We start from the raw sequence: 18,706 nt of genomic DNA, 5'->3' as shown, positions 1-18,706 counted from the left end.
AATTAAAGAAATAAACTGTGCTGTAAAATAAAGTTGCATTTACCTTTTTGATGGTCGTTGATGGCTTATGGAAGGAGAGTCACCTTTGTCACCTTAACCTCTGGTGTTGTTCGGGCGTGTGCTTCCGCCGAAGATCACTCTGCCGGCCGTGGTGGGTGTGTATTATGAAAATAGTGCTTATCATAAGGTTTAATTTTCATAAATTTGACGTTTGTAAGATGAAAAGTTTGTAAGATAAGGTGTGTGTAAATTGAGGTCTCACTGTACTTGCGTTCGTTATCTTTCAGCTTCCGACTGAAAAATGCAAAGGGCTGCCATTCGTTCTCCACAAGCTGCTCGACCACCGCCCCTACGGCAACATCAGACGCATCGGTAGTCAAGGCTACTTGTGCGGTTGAGATCGTGTGGACCAGAAGAGTTGCACTCGCGAGAGCGTGCTTGGCTCGTTGAAAGGACTGTGCTCGTTGCGGGGGCCACTCAACGGGGTCATTGGCCTTCTTTTTTCGCAAGGCCCCGTAGAGGGGTTGGAGGAGGTCAGAAGCGCCAGGGAGGAATTGGTTGTAAAAATTAATCATGCCCAAAAACCCCCTTAGAGCCTTAAAGGACAACCGACACCATTTTTTTGTTTCCTAACTGACACCAGAAAAAATGTTTTATAGCATCTAAAATACCCCAATTACGCAGGCTGATATTTTTAGTCAAATGCAAACCACCAATAAAATGACTTATGTCCCAAAATTACTTCAAAATGACCTCAGAAATTGTGAGTTTCAGAAGGAATGTGGAATGTTTTTCTTGAATCATCTGGAAAGTTTGTCACATCTTTTGAATCGAAAAGGTGAAAGCTCATTGTTAGCATAGAGCTAACTCGCCAATCAAGTCAGTCAGTTTAATTAATGACAGTATTTCTTAAGTCCCAAGTTATTTCCTAGCCAACGACATCCTCTAGTGGACGTGTAGTAAATCACACCACACTCGCAGCTGTGTAGTAATACAGTAAAGTCTCTTTATATCGATATCGGATATATCGATAGTCCCGGTTATATCGATATTTTTTCGGACTCCCTTGAATATCGAATAACGAGACTTTACTCTGATAATAATCATAATCATCATCATCATCATCATACATTTCATTTTTAAGCCCCTTTCAAAACTCTCAAGCTCACTTTTCAGTCACAGGATCAGTTTTTCTGTGGGTGAGCAGCGGGAGCCACGCGCCAGAGTTCACTCAACCCGGAAGTAACGTAAATAGAAAAATAGCTAGCTAATAGATAGCCAATAGATAGCTAATAGATAGCCAGCTCGATAGTTAGCCAGTCAGCTGGATAGCTATATAGCAAATAGATAGCTAGCTAGATAGCCGGCCAGGGAGCTAGATAGCAAATAGATAGCTAGCGATATAGATAGCGATTCAGACATAGCACTACTGAAGGCCTAGGAGTCACAACTTGACGTTTCTCAAATGCGCTCACGAAAAAGATCTTGGGCATGCCCGAAATGCAGTGGCGGGCCATACATGTGACTCCTAGGCCTTCAGTAGTGCTATGTCTGAATCACTACACAGCTGCGAGTGTGGTGTGATATGATTACACGTCGACAGGCCAGGAACTAACTTGTGACTTGAATAAATGGAAGAAATACTTTAAACCGTTTGAATGTTTATGATGAACGTGTGTGGATTTATGATGACCTCCTAAAAGTGCAATATGATTTGCTATTTGGGCTAGATTCCGATCTGCCCAACCTCACTTCATGATGTCCATCTAGAGCAGGGGTTGGAAATCTTTTCGACGAACATCTGTCAATGGTTTCCCTTCCACAAGGGGGAAGCATTTCCCTTTTGTACATGTAAGCGCTTTGTTCCAGCTTCTGCTGTTGTTAAAGCGCTATATAATACCTAACTAGCGATCTAGCTAGCTAGCTATTAGCTATATAGCGATCTAAGTGGCTAGCTATCTAGCTAGCTATCTGTTGGCTATCTATTAGCTATCTACTAGCTGGCTAGCTTTCTATCTGTATATTCAGTCGTGACAATCAGTCATAATAATAATAATAATAATAATAATAATAATAATAATAATAATTTTTATATTAAGCGCCTTTCAAAGCTCTCAAGGACACTTTACCATCAGACGAGCATAGATAATAATAATAATAATATTTGATTTGTAAGTGCCTTTCAAAACGCTCAAGGTCACTTAAGAGTCACGGGATCAGTTTTTCTGTGGGTGAGCAGCGGTAGCCATACGCGCCAGCCTTCACTCAATAACTCAAATGAATAAAAAGCTAGCTCGCTAGCCATTAGATAGCCAGCCAGCCAGTTACCTAATAGATAGCTAATCGATAGTGAAGTGAATAAATACATTTAGTTAGTGTACACAATGTTAAACATTGTGTAGGATAAACATTACTCGTCGGGCTTATTTAAAAGGGGGCGTTTACCTGTTTTGACATGAACGGCCAGTATCATCCAATCAAAATTGCGCTTTCAGCCAACTGCCGCCCAAACAGGAAATGAACAGGGAAAAAGCGAGAATATGTATTTAGTTTTATCTGCGAGCCAGATGCAATCATCAAAAGAGCCATATATGGCTCAAGAGTCATATATGGCTCAAAGTCAGCTTTATTATCAAATATGCTAATATGAATGACATACAGCACAGATGAAATTACTGTCCTTTGGCCCAGCATGCAAGGCACTTCGAATGGCTTTAACAAACATAATAAACACGAAAACGCCAATTTGCTGGGAGAGAGATGAGTCGCTGCGTGTTCACGTGCCGCCATTTTGGGAAAAAAGAAAAATATGACAACACAAAGACACAAAGGGTCATTCATTCTTTAGGAATTGCTGTACCCTCTTTGTCATATGAAGCAGTTCTAGATGAAAGAGGAGAGGATCATAGCATCCTTTTCAGCAGTGGATCAGGGACTTCATGGTAGAATGTGCATGTCTACTACAAGCTAAATGTTGAAAGCAAACACGAAGCTGTAGCATCCATTGACGAAAAGAGCCATATATGGCTCAAGAGTCATATATAATAATAATAATAATACATTTTATTTTCAGTGCCTTTCAAAGGCATTGACGAAAAAAGATTGGCGAAAAGTGCCATATATGGCTCAAGAGTCATATAATAATAATAATAATAATAATAATAATAATAATAGTAATAATACATTTTATTTTAAGTGCCATTCAATGGCATTGACGAAAAAAGATTGACAAAAAGAGCCATATATGGCTCAAGAGTCATATATAATAATAATAATAATAATAATAATAATAATAATAATCATCATCATCATCATCATAATCATAATAATAAAAAATAATAATAATAATAAATTTTATTTTAAGTGCCTTTCAAAGGCATTGACGAAAAAAGATTGACGAAAAGAGCCATATATGGCTCAAGAGCCATATATGGCTCAACAGTCATATATGGCTCAAGAGCCATATATGGCTCAACAGCCATACATGGCTCAAGAGCCATATATGGCTCAACAGCCATACATGGCTCAAGAGTCATATATATAATAATAATAATGATAATAATAATAATAAATTTTATTTTAAGTGCCTTTCAAAGGCATTGCCGAAAAAATATTGACGAAAAGTGCCATATATGGCTCAAGAGTCATATAATAATAATAATAATAATAGTAATAATACATTTTATTTTAAGTGCCTTTCAATGGCATTGATGAAAAAAGATTGACCAAAAGAGCCATATATGGCTCTTGAGCCTTATATGGCTCAAGAGTCATATATAATAATAATAATCCTCATTGGATTGGATTGGATTGGATATGCCTTTATTAGTCTCACAGTGGAGAAATTTACATCATCATCATAATCATAATAATAAAATAATAATAATAATAATAATAATAATAATATTTTTTTTATGCCTTTCAAAGGCATTGACGAAAAGAGCCATATATGGCTCAAGAGTCATATAATAATAATAATAATAATAATAATACATTTTATTTTAAGTGCCTTTCAATGGCATTGATGAAAAAAGATTGACGAAAAGAGCCATGTATGGCTCAAGAGTCATATATAATAATAATAATAATCATAATAATCATAATAATAAAAAAAAATAATAATAATAAATTTTATTTTAAGTGCCTTTCAACGGCATTGACGAAAAAAGATTGACGAAAAGAGCCATATATGGCTCAACAGCCATACATGGCTCAAGAGCCATATATGGCTCAAGAGTCATATATATATAATAGTAATAATACATTTTATTTTAAGTGCCTTTCAAAGGCATTGACGAAAAAAGATTGACGAAACGAGCCATATATGGCTCAACAGCCATACATGGCTCAAGAGCCATATATGGCTCAAGAGTCATATATATATATAATAGTAATAATACATTTTATTTTAAATGCCTTTCAAAGGCATTGACGAAAAAAGATTGACGAAAAGAGCCATATATGGCTCAACAGCCATATATGGCTCAAGAGTCATATATGGCTCAAGAGCCATACATGGCTCAAGAGCCATATATGGCTCAAGAGTCATATATACAATAATAATAATAAATTTTATTTTAAGTGCCTTTCAAAGGCATTGACGAAAAAAAGATTGACGAAAAGAGCCATATATGGCTCAAGAGCCATATATGGCAAAAGAGCCATATATGGCTCAAGAGCCATACATGGCTCAAGAGCCATATATGGCTCAAGAGTCATATATACAATAATAATAATAAATTTTATTTTAAGTGCCTTTCAAAGGCATTGACGAAAAAAGATTGACGAAAAGAGTCATATATGGCTCAAGAGTCATAGGTTTCCGACCCCTGGTCCAGAGCACCGTTTGAACAATTCAGCCAGCGTGGGGCGTTAACTTCTCTAATGTCCTTTTCCCGCGTTTTACACCCCTGTGGCGTCACGGGAATGGTGGGGGCGGCGGTGTTGAAAGTGAGCTTCGTTCTTTCTTTCTCTCTCACTCTCACTGTGTTCCCTCGTTTTCGAGGAAACTCCGGTTGGCTCTCGTCTCCTTCGCGCTCAGTGACAACAAAGCTTGGAAATCGTACCTTTTCCATTTCTGGATTCATTCTTTTTTTTTTTTTTCTTAGATATTTTATTGTTATCCCTGCGTGGACCCGACCTGACCCGGCAGCACTTTGGACCCCCAGAGCCCCCCTCTTCCCTTCCCTCCATGCAGCTCCACCGGCTGTTGCCACCTTTGAGCGCCGTTGGTCTCTGCTGGTTCCTCCTTTGCGCCCTCCACAGGCACCACCACCTGCGCCAAGGTGCGTCTCGTCTGCACACCCGCATTATGAGTTGTCGGGAGATTTTTCACACCCTTCAATTAGTCCATCTGAGGCGATGTTTTATTACGCTTTTGTAGTCCTAAAAGTCAATATACTATGGGTCCTGGAATTTCAGTGAAAATGACAAAAACCCTGGCACATTTTTTGCACATGTCTCGCAGTGAATGAGTTAACTTGACACAACAAAGAAAAATCAAAAGACAAAACGCTTTTCCTACTTGAACGCTCGGTCCGACTGAAATAATGAAGAAAATCTTTGTTGCAAGCTAAATTTTTGGCAGGATAATAAAAACTACCAACACACACACACACACACACACACACACACACATAATAATAATAATAATAGTAACAATAACAATCATCATAATAATAATAATGAAAAATGCACTTTCATTATAAATTATTTTTAGGCTAGCTTAATGCTAACGCTGAATCCAAAACAGCACCGGCCGACTCAGGTTAATAATAATAATAATAATAATAATAATAATAATAATAATAATAGGATTGGATTTGCCTTTACAGTGAGACCTCAACTTACAAACACCTTATCTTACAAACTTTTCTTCTTAAGAACCTCTAATTTATGAAAATTAAACCTTATAATAAGCACTATTTTCATAATACACACCCACCACGGCTGGCGGAGTGATCTTCGGCGGAAGCACACGACCGAACAGCGCTCCAGCCGGCGCTACTTTGCACACCCCCTCTCATTGAATGTACACATCGATCGCCTACTTGAAGCTTTTTGCTCATAATTTTACTATGATTGGACCGAAAAAAAATCACCACAGGCTCGTGTTCAGCCCAGGAAGACACAAAATAAAATCATCGTCGCTGAGAAGAAGGAGATAATTGAAAAACACGAACGAGGTGTGCGTTTGTGTGATTTAGTGGCCGAGCACGGCTATGCTAAGTCAACCATTGCTCCCATTCCCCTGAACACAGAAGCCATCAAAGGTGCGTCTGTTGCAAAAGGTGTTTCTGTGCTCTCAAAGCGACGGTCTCGGGCAATCGAAGAAGTTGAAAAAAACTTTATTTTACAGCACAGTTTATTTCTTTAATGACAGTCCTCGTGTAATGTGCCTCTCTTTGTGACTTTATGATACAATGCAGTGTATTTCTTTCATTACAATACAATCACACATTTATTATACATAGAATAAGGTATGTTGTGTGTAGTTTTAAGGCTTATTTAGTTAAAAACTATATTTTATGGAAACCCTGGAACGGATTATTCCCATTGTAATGGTTTCCTATGGGAATTGTTTTTTTGAGATACACACTTTTCGCCTTACACACTCAATTAAGTTCGTAAGTTGAGGTCTCACTGTATTAGTCTCGCAGTGGAGAAATTTACATTTGACACCAGCAAAGTGATGAAAGGAATGAAAGTAGAAAGACAAAATACTTGAGCTGCTGGAAAGCATTAATAATAATAATAATAATAATAATAATACATTTCATTTCTACGCGCCTTTCAAAAGTCTCAGGGTCACTTTACAGTCACAGGATCAGTTTTTCTGGCCCTCATCAAGTGTTTAATGCTGAAACCGGCCACTCCATTCCATCAAGCCATCAATGACCATCACAAAGGTAAATAAAATGACTTTATTACATATTGCAGTTTATTTCTTTAATAATAATACCTTAGCACATTTATTATACGTAAAATAATGTATATTTTGTATAGTTTTAAGGCTTAGAAAATTAGAAAGTAGAAAATTAAGGAGACCTGGGAATTTTTAGTCAAATGCAAAACACCCCAAAAAAATGTCTTAAACGCAAAAAAATGAACCCTGAAGTGGCCAGTTTCATAAGGTCCCGCCCCCTTGTTCGTGACGTCACCCCAAGACGTCTTGCCTTGCTGGAGAATCAAAACAATGGCTTCAGATTCGGGAAAGATGCTTTCTTATTACTCATCCAGTTATGAATATGATTCAAATAGTTCTGAAGAGGAAAGCATACATGTTTGCAATCGATTAAAGAATTTATTCCGTGCCATTTTGAGGCAATTGGGGAGGAAATGTAGCACCAAAACGAGGCTGATTAATTCCTTACACGGAGCTTTGTCGCCCACTTCTGCCTCTTTTTGGTGCAACACGAAGTTTTCAGACCAAACAAGTACAGCAAAATGCATTGACGTGATGGAAGGACTGCAACAATGAGTCCTTTTTTCGGTCAGGGGCGTTCCTTCAGTGACGTCACGTACGGACTCGTCACCAACTCAAAAACAAGACTTCCTGGAATATTCAGCGCAAGTCTTAAAAGGTAAAATATAGCAAAATGCGGTGGAATCTTATTAAAATACGCTCAGTAGAAGTCATTTGAAGCCATTTTACAAATTATGGACACAACTTGTCCGGAGACGTCTGTTGTCCTTTAAGTGTCTCCAATTTTTTTCCCACCCACATTGGTCATTGCTCTGAAGTAATTGTGGTGTGTGTGAAAAGTTAGCACTAGCACTTTATTTGCTATCTATAATAATAATAATAATAATAATAATAATAATAATACATTTGATTGATAAGTGCCTTTCAAAACTCCCAACATCACTATACAGTCACAGGATAAGTTTTTCCTGTGGGTGAGCAGCGGCAGCCACATGCGCCAGCGTTCACTCAACCCTGAACTAACTCAAATAGATAGAAAGCTAGCTAGCTAACGGAAAGCAAATAAATAGCGAATAGTAAGCCAAATAGGCAACAGCCAGCCAGCTAATAGCTAGCCAGCGAGCTAATGGATATGTAATAAACAGCGAATAGATAGCCAGATAGCCAACAGCCATTAGATGAGCCGTTATTTGTCTCAAAATGGGGGAATTTACATTTTACAGCAGCAAAAAAAAAAGAGCTGCTGTAAAGATAGCTAATTAGCTGGTTCGCTGCTATCTATCTAGCTGACTTGCTAGCTATCTAGCTAGCTAGCTATCAGCTATCTGTTAGCTAGCTAAAACTTATCCTGTAAAGTGACCTTGAGTTTTGAAAGGCGCTTAGAAATGAAATGGATTATTATTATTATTATTATTATTATTATTTTCATGCACACCCATGCGATTTCCCGCGTGATCGTCCGTCGCCGTGAGAGACCAGAACCACGGAGGGGGAATCCCGAATTCCACCCCCGTTGATTCTGAATAACCCCTCCCCCCACCCACCCCCGCCTCGGCGCTTGTGTTCGGTGCAGGTGAGCCGCCGACGGGCAGCTGCCAAGTGGTGACGCTGGAACGCGGCGGCGGCCCCCCAGGACCAATCGTGGCCCGGCAGACGGCCCGCTGCTCTTGCCTCCCGGGACAAATGGCTGGCGCCACCCACGCCCGCCCCGCCTGCGTACGCGGTGAGACCGTTACGTCATCCGTTTTGGCAAAAGCGACTAATCATTAGCCCAATATGTACTCATTCAATGTGGCTATCTAGCTAGCTTTGCTATCTCTTAGCTATCTAACTAGCTAGTTAGCTATCTATTTGCTATCTCTAAGCTAGCTAGCTGGCTATCTAGCTAGCAATCTATTTTCTATCTCTTAGCTATCTAGCTAGCCGGCTAGCTGAGCAGCTAGCTGACCAGCTAGCCATCTATTAGCTAGCTAGCTTTCTATCTATTTGAGTTATTCCGGGTTGAGTGAACGCTGACGCGTGTGGCTACCGCTGCTCACCCACAGAAAAACTGATTCTGTGATTGTAAAGTGACCTTGAGAGTTTTGAAAGGTGCTTAGAAATAAAATGGATTATTATTATTATTATTATTATTATTATCATTATTAGTAGTAGTAGTATATTAGCATTATTATTATTATTATTATTATTATTATAAAAGGTGGAGGGTGTAGCGGGTTAGCTTAGCGGCGATAGCGTCAACGTCGCGCTTCCCTTCCGCTTCAGCTGACATCGTGCTGAGTCGCGAGTGGTGCCGGATGAGCCCGTGTTTGGACGGCGAGGGATGCCGGTTGCTGGTCCGGCGCTCGGGCTGGACCTGCACGCCACCGGGGGGACCGGTCAAGACCACCACGGTGAGAACACCCTCCCCTTTAAAAGTCCGCAAAATAAAAAAAAACTGTCAATTGGCAATCAAGTGAATTGATTGACATCATTGCATTGATTGACAAGAGATGGCTATCTAGCTGGCTACCTAGCTAGCCATCTATTTGCTATTTATTAGCTGTCTAGCTAGCTGGCTGCCTATCTAGCCTATCGAGCTATCTGTTAGCTGACTAGCTATCTGGCTGGCTATTTATTAGCTATGTATTAGCTAGCTAGCTAGCTTTCTATCTATTTGAGTTATTCAATAGATAAATATCCATCATAAATCATGACAATCGAGCTCGCTATCACGCTACCTACCTAGCTATCTATTTGCTGTTAGTTATCTATTAGCTATCTATTAGTGGTCTAGCTGGCTGGCTTGCTCTCTACCTAGCTATCTATTAGCGGTCTAGCTGCCTGGCCGGCTATCTAGCTCGCTATCTACTGTGTTAGCTATCTATTAGCTAGCTATCTAGCTATTAGCGGTCTAGCTGACTGGCTAGCTATCTAGCTCGCTATCTACTGTGTTACCAACCTATTTGCTAGCTAGCTTTCTGTCTATTTGAGTTACTTCCGGGTTGAGTGAACGCTGGCGCATGTGGCTGCCACTGCTCACCCACAGAAAAACTGATCCTGTGATTGTAAAGTGACCTTGAGAGTTTTGAAAGGTGCTTAGAAATCAAATGGATTATTATTATTATTATCAACCAGTCTTAATTTGTTCATCTCAACAAAAAAAGAATTGTCTTTCTTTTCATTTTCTGCCCACAATGGAAGCCATTCAACTCAAAATGGAGTCCCACAAGGCTCCGTCATTGGTCCATTGTATTTTTCTTTGCAAACAGGATCGTTTTACATGTTTTCTTTCATTCTTTATTTCTTGGCGCTGGGGCAGGTCTGCTGACAGTGATGACGACAGGGTGGAAGATTCCCTCTCATCCTGTCCAAGATGGCGCCCGAGTGGGCTTTTGGGTTCCGGTAAAGCTCGGCTGGGTTGGTAGGACAAGATTTGAGTGAAAAACCGGATCAAGTCGTCCAGTAGGATTTTCTGTGTTTATTCTGTGTTTCTACCAAGTTACCCGGGATGTGTTTATGTCTTTAAAACTATCAGCCACATCACATTTGCCTATGATGCAATTAAGTTTGTGTCTTTGGTGCTGGAGAAGGTGGTGGGCAGGGTGTTGAGGGTCCAGTAGGATTTTCCGTGTTAATTCTGTTACTCGGGACGTGTTCATGTCTTTAAAACTATCAGCCACAGCACATTTGTCTAAGATGCAATTAAGTTTGTGTCTTTGGTGCTGGAGAAGGTGGTGGGCAGGGTGTTGAGGGTCCAGTAGGATTTTCCGTGTTAATTCTGTTACTCGGGACGTGTTTATGTCTTTAAAACTATCAGCCACATTTGCCTATGATGCAATTAAGTTTGTGTCTTTGGTGCTGGAGAAGGTGGTGGGCAGGGTGTGGAGGGTCTAGTAGGATTGTTCGTGTTTTTCTGTCTTTCTACTAAGTTACCCGGGACGTGTTTATGTCTTTAAAACTATCAGCCACATTTGTCTATGATGCAATTAAGTTTGTGTCTTTGGTGCTGGAGAAGGTGGTGGGCAGGGTGCGGAGGGTCTAGTAGGATTTTCCGTGTTGATTCTGTTACTTGGGACGTGTTTATGTCTTTAAAACTATCAGCCACATCACATTTGTCTAGGATGCAATTAAGTTTGTGTATTTGGTGCTGGAGAAGGTGGTGGGCAGGGTGCCGAGGGTCTAGTAGGATTTTCCGTGTTGATTCTGTTACTCGGGACGTGTTTATGTCTTTAAAACTATCAGCCACATCACATTTGTCTAGGATGCAATTAAGTTTGGGTATTTGGTGCTGGAGAAGGTGGTGGGCAGGGTGCCGAGGGTCCAGTAGGATTGTTCGTGTTTTTCTGTCTTTCTACTAAGTTACCCGGGACGTGTTTATGTCTTTAAAACTATCAGCCACATTTGTCTATGATGCAATTAAGTTTGTGTCTTTGGTGCTGGAGAAGGTGGTGGGCAGGGTGCGGAGGGTCTAGTAGGATTTTCCGTGTTGATTCTGTTACTCGGGACGTGTTTATGTCTTTAAAACTATCAGCCACATCACATTTGTCTAGGATGCAATTAAGTTTGTGTATTTGGTGCTGGAAAAGGTGGTGGGCAGGGTGCCGAGGGTCCAGTTGGATTTTCCGTATTTATTCTGTCTTTTTACTAAGTTACCCGGGACGTGTTTATGTCTTTAAAACTATCAGCCACATTTGTCTATGATGCAATTAAGTTTGTGTCTTTGGTGCTGGAGAAGGTGGTGGGCAGGGTGCCGAGGGTCCAGTAGGATTTTTCGGGTTTATTCTGTTTTTCTACTCAGTTACCCGGGACGTGTTTATGTCTTTAAAACTATCAGCCACATTTGCCTATGATGCAATTAAGTTTGTGTCTTTGGTGCTGGAAAAAGTGGTGGGCAGGGTGCCGAGGGTCCAGTAGGATTGTTCGTGTTTTTCTGTCTTTCTACTAAGTTACCCGGGACGTGTTTATGTCTTTAAAACTATCAGCCACATTTGTCTATGATGCAATTAAGTTTGTGTCTTTGGTGCTGGAGAAGGTGGTGGGCAGGGTGCGGAGGGTCTAGTAGGATTTTCCGTGTTGATTCTGTTACTTGGGACGTGTTTATGTCTTTAAAACTATCAGCCACATCACATTTGTCTAGGATGCAATTAAGTTTGTGTATTTGGTGCTGGAGAAGGTGGTGGGCAGGGTGCCGAGGGTCTAGTAGGATTTTCCGTGTTGATTCTGTTACTCGGGACGTGTTTATGTCTTTAAAACTATCAGCCACATCACATTTGTCTAGGATGCAATTAAGTTTGGGTATTTGGTGCTGGAGAAGGTGGTGGGCAGGGTGCCGAGGGTCCAGTAGGATTGTTCGTGTTTTTCTGTCTTTCTACTAAGTTACCCGGGACGTGTTTATGTCTTTAAAACTATCAGCCACATTTGTCTATGATGCAATTAAGTTTGTGTCTTTGGTGCTGGAGAAGGTGGTGGGCAGGGTGCGGAGGGTCTAGTAGGATTTTCCGTGTTGATTCTGTTACTCGGGACGTGTTTATGTCTTTAAAACTATCAGCCACATCACATTTGTCTAGGATGCAATTAAGTTTGTGTATTTGGTGCTGGAGAAGGTGGTGGGCAGGGTGCCGAGGGTCCAGTAGGATTTTTCGTGTTTATTCTGTTTTTCTACTCAGTTACCCGGGACGTGTTTATGTCTTTAAAACTATCAGCCACATTTGTCTATGATGCAATTAAGTTTGTGTCTTTGGTGCTGGAAAAGGTGGTGGGCAGGGTGCCGAGGGTCCAGTTGGATTTTCCGTATTTATTCTGTCTTTTTACTAAGTTACCCGGGACGTGTTTATGTCTTTAAAACTATCAGCCACATTTGTCTATGATGCAATTAAGTTTGTGTCTTTGGTGCTGGAGAAGGTGGTGGGCAGGGTGTGGAGGGTCTAGTAGGATTTTCCGTGTTGATTCTGTTACTCGGGACGTGTTTATGTCTTTAAAACTATCAGCCACATCACATTTGTCTAGGATGCAATTAAGTTTGTGTCTTTGGTGCTGGAGAAGGTGGTGGGCAGGGTGCGGAGGTTCCAGGAGGAATTTCCATGTTTATTCTGTTTTTCTACTCAGTTACCCGGGACGTGTTTATGTCTTTAAAACTATCAGCCACTTTTCTCTATGATGCAATTAAGTTTGTGTCTTTGGTGCTGGAGAAGGTGGTGGGCAGGGTGCGGAGGGTTTAGTAGGATTTTCCGTGTTGATTCTGTTACTCGGGACGTGTTTATGTCTTTAAAACTATCAGCCACATCACATTTGTCTAGGATGCAATTAAGTTTGGGTATTTGGTGCTGGAGAAGGTGGTGGGCAGGGTGCAGAGGGTCTAGTAGGATTTTCCGTGTTGATTCTGTTACTCGGGACGTGTTTATGTCTTTAAAACTATCAGCCACATCACATTTGTCTAGGATGCAATTAAGTTTGTGTATTTGGTGCTGGAGAAGGTGGTGGGCAGGGTGCCGAGGGTCCAGTAGGATTGTTCGTGTTTTTCTGTCTTTCTACTAAGTTACCCGGGACGTGTTTATGTCTTTAAAACTATCAGCCACATTTGTCTATGATGCAATTAAGTTTGTGTCTTTGGTGCTGGAGAAGGTGGTGGGCAGGGTGCGGAGGGTCTAGTAGGATTTTCCGTGTTGATTCTGTTACTCGGGACGTGTTTATGTCTTTAAAACTATCAGCCACATCACATTTGTCTAGGATGCAATTAAGTTTGGGTATTTGGTGCGGGAGAAGGTGGTGGGCAGGGTGCCGAGGGTCCAGTAGGAGTGTTCGTATTTTTCTGTCTTTCTACTAAGTTACCCGGGACGTGTTTATGTCTTTAAAACTATCAGCCACATTTGTCTATGATGCAATTAAGTTTGTGTCTTTGGTGCTGGAAAAGGTGGTGGGCAGGGTGCCGAGGGTCCAGTTGGATTCTCCGTATTTATTCTGTCTTTTTACTAAGTTACCCGGGACGTGTTTATGTCTTTAAAACTATCAGCCACTTTTCTCTATGATGCAATTAAGTTTGTGTCTTTGGTGCTGAAGAAGGTGGTGGGCAGGGTGCGGAGGCTCTAGTAGGATTTTCTGCGCCCTTGTTTGGATTCTTGCAGTGTGCAAATTCTCGAGCGTGGCCAATGTTTTTTTTCCACCGTCCTAACTGTCCGTTGAAGTTGGATTTTGTCCATTTATGTGGCAGCTATGAACCAAACATTTCCAAGCGTTTGCTTCTCAATGTCATAAATTCGCCCATTTTTTCCATATCTAAAATGTGTTTCCTTAAAAAGATGCTTTGGAACGAGGCTGATTTCTCTGGTGTCTGAAATGCGCCACAGAAACGGAGCTGCCTTTGCCCAAAGATGAAAATCAGAGATTGCGCTCCACGGTTGCCTTTCTGTTGAACTGCGTCAACAAAACGTCGTGACGTCTCTTTGGCCGACAAAATCAAAGTTGGGGAACAGACTTTGGGCCAAAACTGGCTCAGATCGGCACAGAATGAAGAAAATTGGCGCGAGCGAAAAAAAGGCCTGTATAGTCGTCATGTGACCAAGCCAAAGTCACGTGTCGCTTTTATCGGGTCACCTCGTTATTCCTCCAGAGATCCAATTAGCTCAACCGTGGCCACAAATGAATCGATTGGCCGAAGTAAAGCGGCCAACGCTGTGGTGGCGTGTACAAAAAAAAATATAATAATAAAATAACTAAATACTAAAAATAATATGTTTCATGGCCAAATCAAACTGGAAAAAGTTGTATAAAGTTGGCAAGAAGTTTCCATGCGGGCATTTTTGGATGTGGCGCCACAACACAGATGCCCCCACTTGTGTTGCTATAGAGATATTATATTTATTTATTTTAACACGGCTGTGTGAACTCAACAAAAACAAAATGGAGCCATCTTTGTGAAATTCCGCCGGTCTATTAACGATCTGAATTCTTTCCAGCCAAATTTGAAATTGTACGTTTGTAAAGAAAGAAGCAGCGGTAGTAGTCTGAAATACCGCATGGCCCTGTGTGGCAGCCATCTTGGAAGGGGCGACACGCCTGTCAATAGCAACGCAGGGACAATATCACATGGTTAAACGTCATTCTTATGTACGTTGTAGAGGTGTCACAAATCATCAATAACTAACCCTTTATCAAATTAATTAACAATGATGTATTTATTATTCCAGTCAATGTTGATTTTGAAAGCCTTGTAAGACTCATTCTTCTAATTCTTGCAACATTGTAATAGTTGACATCCAAGTATCTTCAACGTCATGAAATTGCATTTAGAAAATGGTTTATTGCAAATTCCCCCACTGTGGTACGATTCAAAGTTTTCTTATTCCATCATAGGAAAATTGTGACGTCCAAAAAAACAAGATTTCAGAAATTAAAAATTCAATGAGGCTGAATGAATCAAATGCAAGTAAAAATACTTCTTACATGTCCAAAGAATCATGCCGTCAAAGCTTTAGTGTATGTAAATCATGTTGAAACCAAAATTAACATTCACTTACTTCATTGACTAACCGGTTGAATACCAATTATTGGATGAGCCCATAAAGTGAAAAAAGTTCCTTCCTCCTCGGGTGGCGATGGCAACTTCAGCCTCTTCCTGCTTCCGTTATTTCAACAGCCAATCAGAATCCATTGACATGAAAAACTGCTCCACGCAATTACGAAACAACGGAATACAATTGAGGTTATCGTAACATGAAGTAATATAACTTTTTATTTTAACTTCGAGGCTAATTGTTGTTGCGTTCAATTCAAAAGGGGAAAAGTTGAACGTAAAAAAAAAAACATTCACACGTGAGCACATATTTTCAAACCGTCGCCGCACAGAGAGGGAGGGGCTAAAATATTGACAGGCACGTGTAAACTTTTTTTATTAATTAGAATTTTGTGTTCGAACGTTATATTAGTTAATATTACGATGACTTCAATTGTATTCCGTTTTTTAATAAATGTTTGGAGCAGTGTTGGTTGGTCACAGGACGTGTTCATGTTCATGGCTTTTCGATTGGCTGTCGATTGACTCCAACACTGTTCCAAACAATAATTAAACACTGGAATACAATTGAGGTAATCGTAACATGAACTAATATAACGTTCAAACACAGAATGATAACTAATTATATAAGTTTACACATCGTTGTCAATGTTTTTAGCCCCTCCCTATCTGAGCGGCGAAGGTTGAAGGGAAGCAGAAAGTGTTCGTGTTTATGCCTTCTGATTGGCTGTTGAAGAGAAACGGGAGTGTTCATGTTGATGTCTTTTCGATTGGCTGTCGATTGACTCCAACACTGCTCCAAACAGTAATTAAACAGTGGAATACAATTGAGGTAATCGTAACATGAACTAATATAACGTTCAAACACAAAATGATAATTAATAATATAAGTTTACACATCGCTGTCAATGTTTTTAGCCCCTCCCTATCTGAGCGGCGAAGGTTGAAAGGAAGCAGGAAGTGTTCGCCTTGGTGGCTCTTGATTGGCTGCTGAAGTAAGAGAAGCAGGAAGTGTTTTTAGTTCCCGAATCTTTTTGTGGTCCCAATCGTGCTCGCTACCTTTTTTGTACGTTGTATAAAATCGCTGTTAAACGGAATCCATCTGTCCTTTTGCCGTTCGGAAAGTAAAGTAGAGCCACCCATTAATTAAATACAACAAAGCCCTTAACTTACTTCCAGGTTGAGTGCTATAAGCTCTCTAGCTGGCTAGCTAGCTATCTATTAGCTAGTAGTGATAGGTAGATGAGGCATCCTGTATCGTTCCGACACAATGTATTGACACTGTTGCTGAATACTGACACCTGGTGGACATGCAGGAAACATTCGACAGGGTCATTGATCTGTCAAACCAATTTTATCCAATTCCATTGATTAGGCATTTGCCTTCACATTATTTTTACATACACGTAATTTCATCAGAAAATCTTTGATATTCGACACACAGTTGATAAATTAAGTGAACATCTGTCTGAATGCCTAAGTAAAAGTGTTGTAAATGACAATAGACTCATTGTAATTAAAGATTTTTATTCAAAAAAAGTTTCTCCAGCGTTTTGTTATTCAGTCTATTTCTTTTTTAGGCAATTTCCCCCACCTTTGAGAAGATCCTATTACAAGGCACTGAATAGGCCAGTGTGCACAACACATGAGTAGCCAATATAAATAGGTGAGGGAACGTTGCCTTCATGGACGTCCAGTATAAGAGCGGGTCTTCTTTGCGTGCAACGTGTATTGCTGACATATAGCGCTGCACCAGCTTCACGGTCGAAGTGCTGCCACTGGTCGTCTGAAAAAAAAATGTAAAAATGACTTTTAGCGCATTTTCCAGAAATAAAAATGACAGAATGATAAAGAACCTGATGGCGTTTGAGTCAGCAGTGAATAAGGTCCTGGCATTCTGAACGCAGCCTCGTGACTGCTTCTGTACACCGGGAGGAACTACAGAACTGTCGTGATTTGTATCTGGGGTCTAGAACAACATAAAACAATACCTTATTTTCACGGACAAGATCGAAATGGTCCGACACGGCCAGAAGACTTGCGTTTATCAGTGACGTCTTCCATCTTGCGGATTTTTAACGCAGAGTAACGCGCCAATAACTTGCTGCTTGTTTGAGCGTCCATCCTGTTATAAACACAGTTTGGCGCGCGACCGCTGTGTCGACACGTTTCCGGTAGTGGTCACGTGACTGTCTTAAAGCGGTACACGCACCGACATGGGGTTTTTCCCTGGAGGCTCAGCGCACTCATCGACGCCTCGGTGTCGCTGGACTCATCACTATTAGCTAGCTAACTTATCCTGTAACTGTAAAGTGACCTTGAGAGTTTTGAAAAGCGCTTATACATTAAATGTATTATTATTAGCTATCTATTAGGTAGATAGCTAGCTTTCTATCTATTTGAGTTACTACCAGGTTGAGCGCTATTAGCTCTCAAGCTATCTATCTATTAGCTAGCTAGCTAATTTATCCTGTAACTGTAAAGTGACCTTGACAGTTTTGAAAAGTGCTTATATATAAAATTTATTATTAGCGATCTATTAGCCAGCTATCTTTCTATCTATTTGAGTGACTTCCAGGTTGAGTGAACGTTGGCACGTGTGGCTGCCGCTGCTCACCCACAAAAAAACTTATCCTGTGACTGTCAAGTCAGTAGTGATGTGTTGTTCGCGAACGAGCCGGTTCTTTGAGCCGATCTTTGAAGTGAACGAAGAGAGACGGTTCCTAAGAAGGAGGCGGAAATGGGAGCCGATATCCGTGGTAGAGGAGGGAGGGAAGAATTGCAGACACACGCAGTCGCGAGGAGGAGGGATTAGGGTAGACAGGTGGACAAATGCTATCACATTATGCTGTTATTATTATATTTTTACTAGTGGGTATGATAGCATTATTAATATGAAAAGCAATTAGTGACAGCTGATCATCAGACCAGAGTAACCACAGGAAAAGTCAAAGTTAGTGGATGTTCTCTGTGCACATATAAATCAAGCCATATAAAATACAAATATTTGACAGCGTATTTTTTACATGAGTAATTGCTCATGTAAAAAAATAGTTTTCCACACAATTTTACATGATTTTTGGGAGTTAATTTAAGTAAAAAACAAACAAACAAACTGAGGAGCCATTTGGGAGCTGGATATTTTTAGAGAGATGGGCCAAAAGAACCGGCTTTCTGAAAAGAGCCGGAATTCCCATCATTAGTAAAGTGAACTTTTAAGTTTTGAAAGGCGCTTAGAAATGAAATGGATTATTATTATTATTATTATTATTATTAATTTACAGTTCAGG

At 40.5% G+C, this 18,706-nt stretch overlaps 1 protein-coding gene and 1 long non-coding RNA gene across 2 annotated transcripts; one reads left to right on the top strand and one right to left on the bottom strand.

Moving 5' to 3' along the window:
• Positions 1-188: 188 nt before the first annotated feature.
• Positions 189-15,810, bottom strand: LOC148898463 (uncharacterized). Its single transcript, XR_016115004.1, has 3 exons — positions 15,421-15,810; positions 2,446-2,499; positions 189-349 (listed from the first exon to the last, which is right to left on the bottom strand). It is a non-coding gene; the product is annotated as an uncharacterized LOC148898463 (long non-coding RNA).
• On the top strand, positions 4,847-10,903 carry LOC148898464 (chemokine-like protein TAFA-5). The gene is made up of 4 exons (XM_088996601.1): positions 4,847-5,285; positions 8,499-8,648; positions 9,191-9,318; positions 10,227-10,903. Exons 1-4 carry the CDS (start codon positions 5,192-5,194, stop codon positions 10,233-10,235), a joined length of 381 nt encoding a protein of 126 aa, XP_088852727.1. The 5' UTR covers positions 4,847-5,191; the 3' UTR covers positions 10,236-10,903.
• Positions 15,811-18,706: the final 2,896 nt, after the last annotated feature.

The sequence above is a fragment of the Hippocampus bargibanti genome, linkage group LG05 (assembly GCF_051943395.1).
Source record: "Hippocampus bargibanti isolate YZ-2025 linkage group LG05, ASM5194339v1, whole genome shotgun sequence".
In the NCBI taxonomy this organism is placed as follows: Eukaryota; Metazoa; Chordata; class Actinopteri; order Syngnathiformes; family Syngnathidae; genus Hippocampus; species Hippocampus bargibanti.
The sequence above is the reverse complement of the archived record's forward strand: the minus strand, read 5'-3'. Positions and strand labels throughout refer to the sequence as shown.

Excerpts from the sequence above, each read along its gene's own strand:
- LOC148898464 (XM_088996601.1), top strand. The coding sequence starts at position 5,192 with ATGCAGCTCCACCGGCTGTTGCCACCTTTGAGCGCCGTTGGTCTCTGC. Across the intron at positions 5,286-8,498 it reads GCACCACCACCTGCGCCAAG|GTGAGCCGCCGACGGGCAGC; the intron begins GTGCGTCTCGTC and ends TGTTCGGTGCAG. Across the intron at positions 8,649-9,190 it reads CCGCCCCGCCTGCGTACGCG|CTGACATCGTGCTGAGTCGC; the intron begins GTGAGACCGTTA and ends CTTCCGCTTCAG.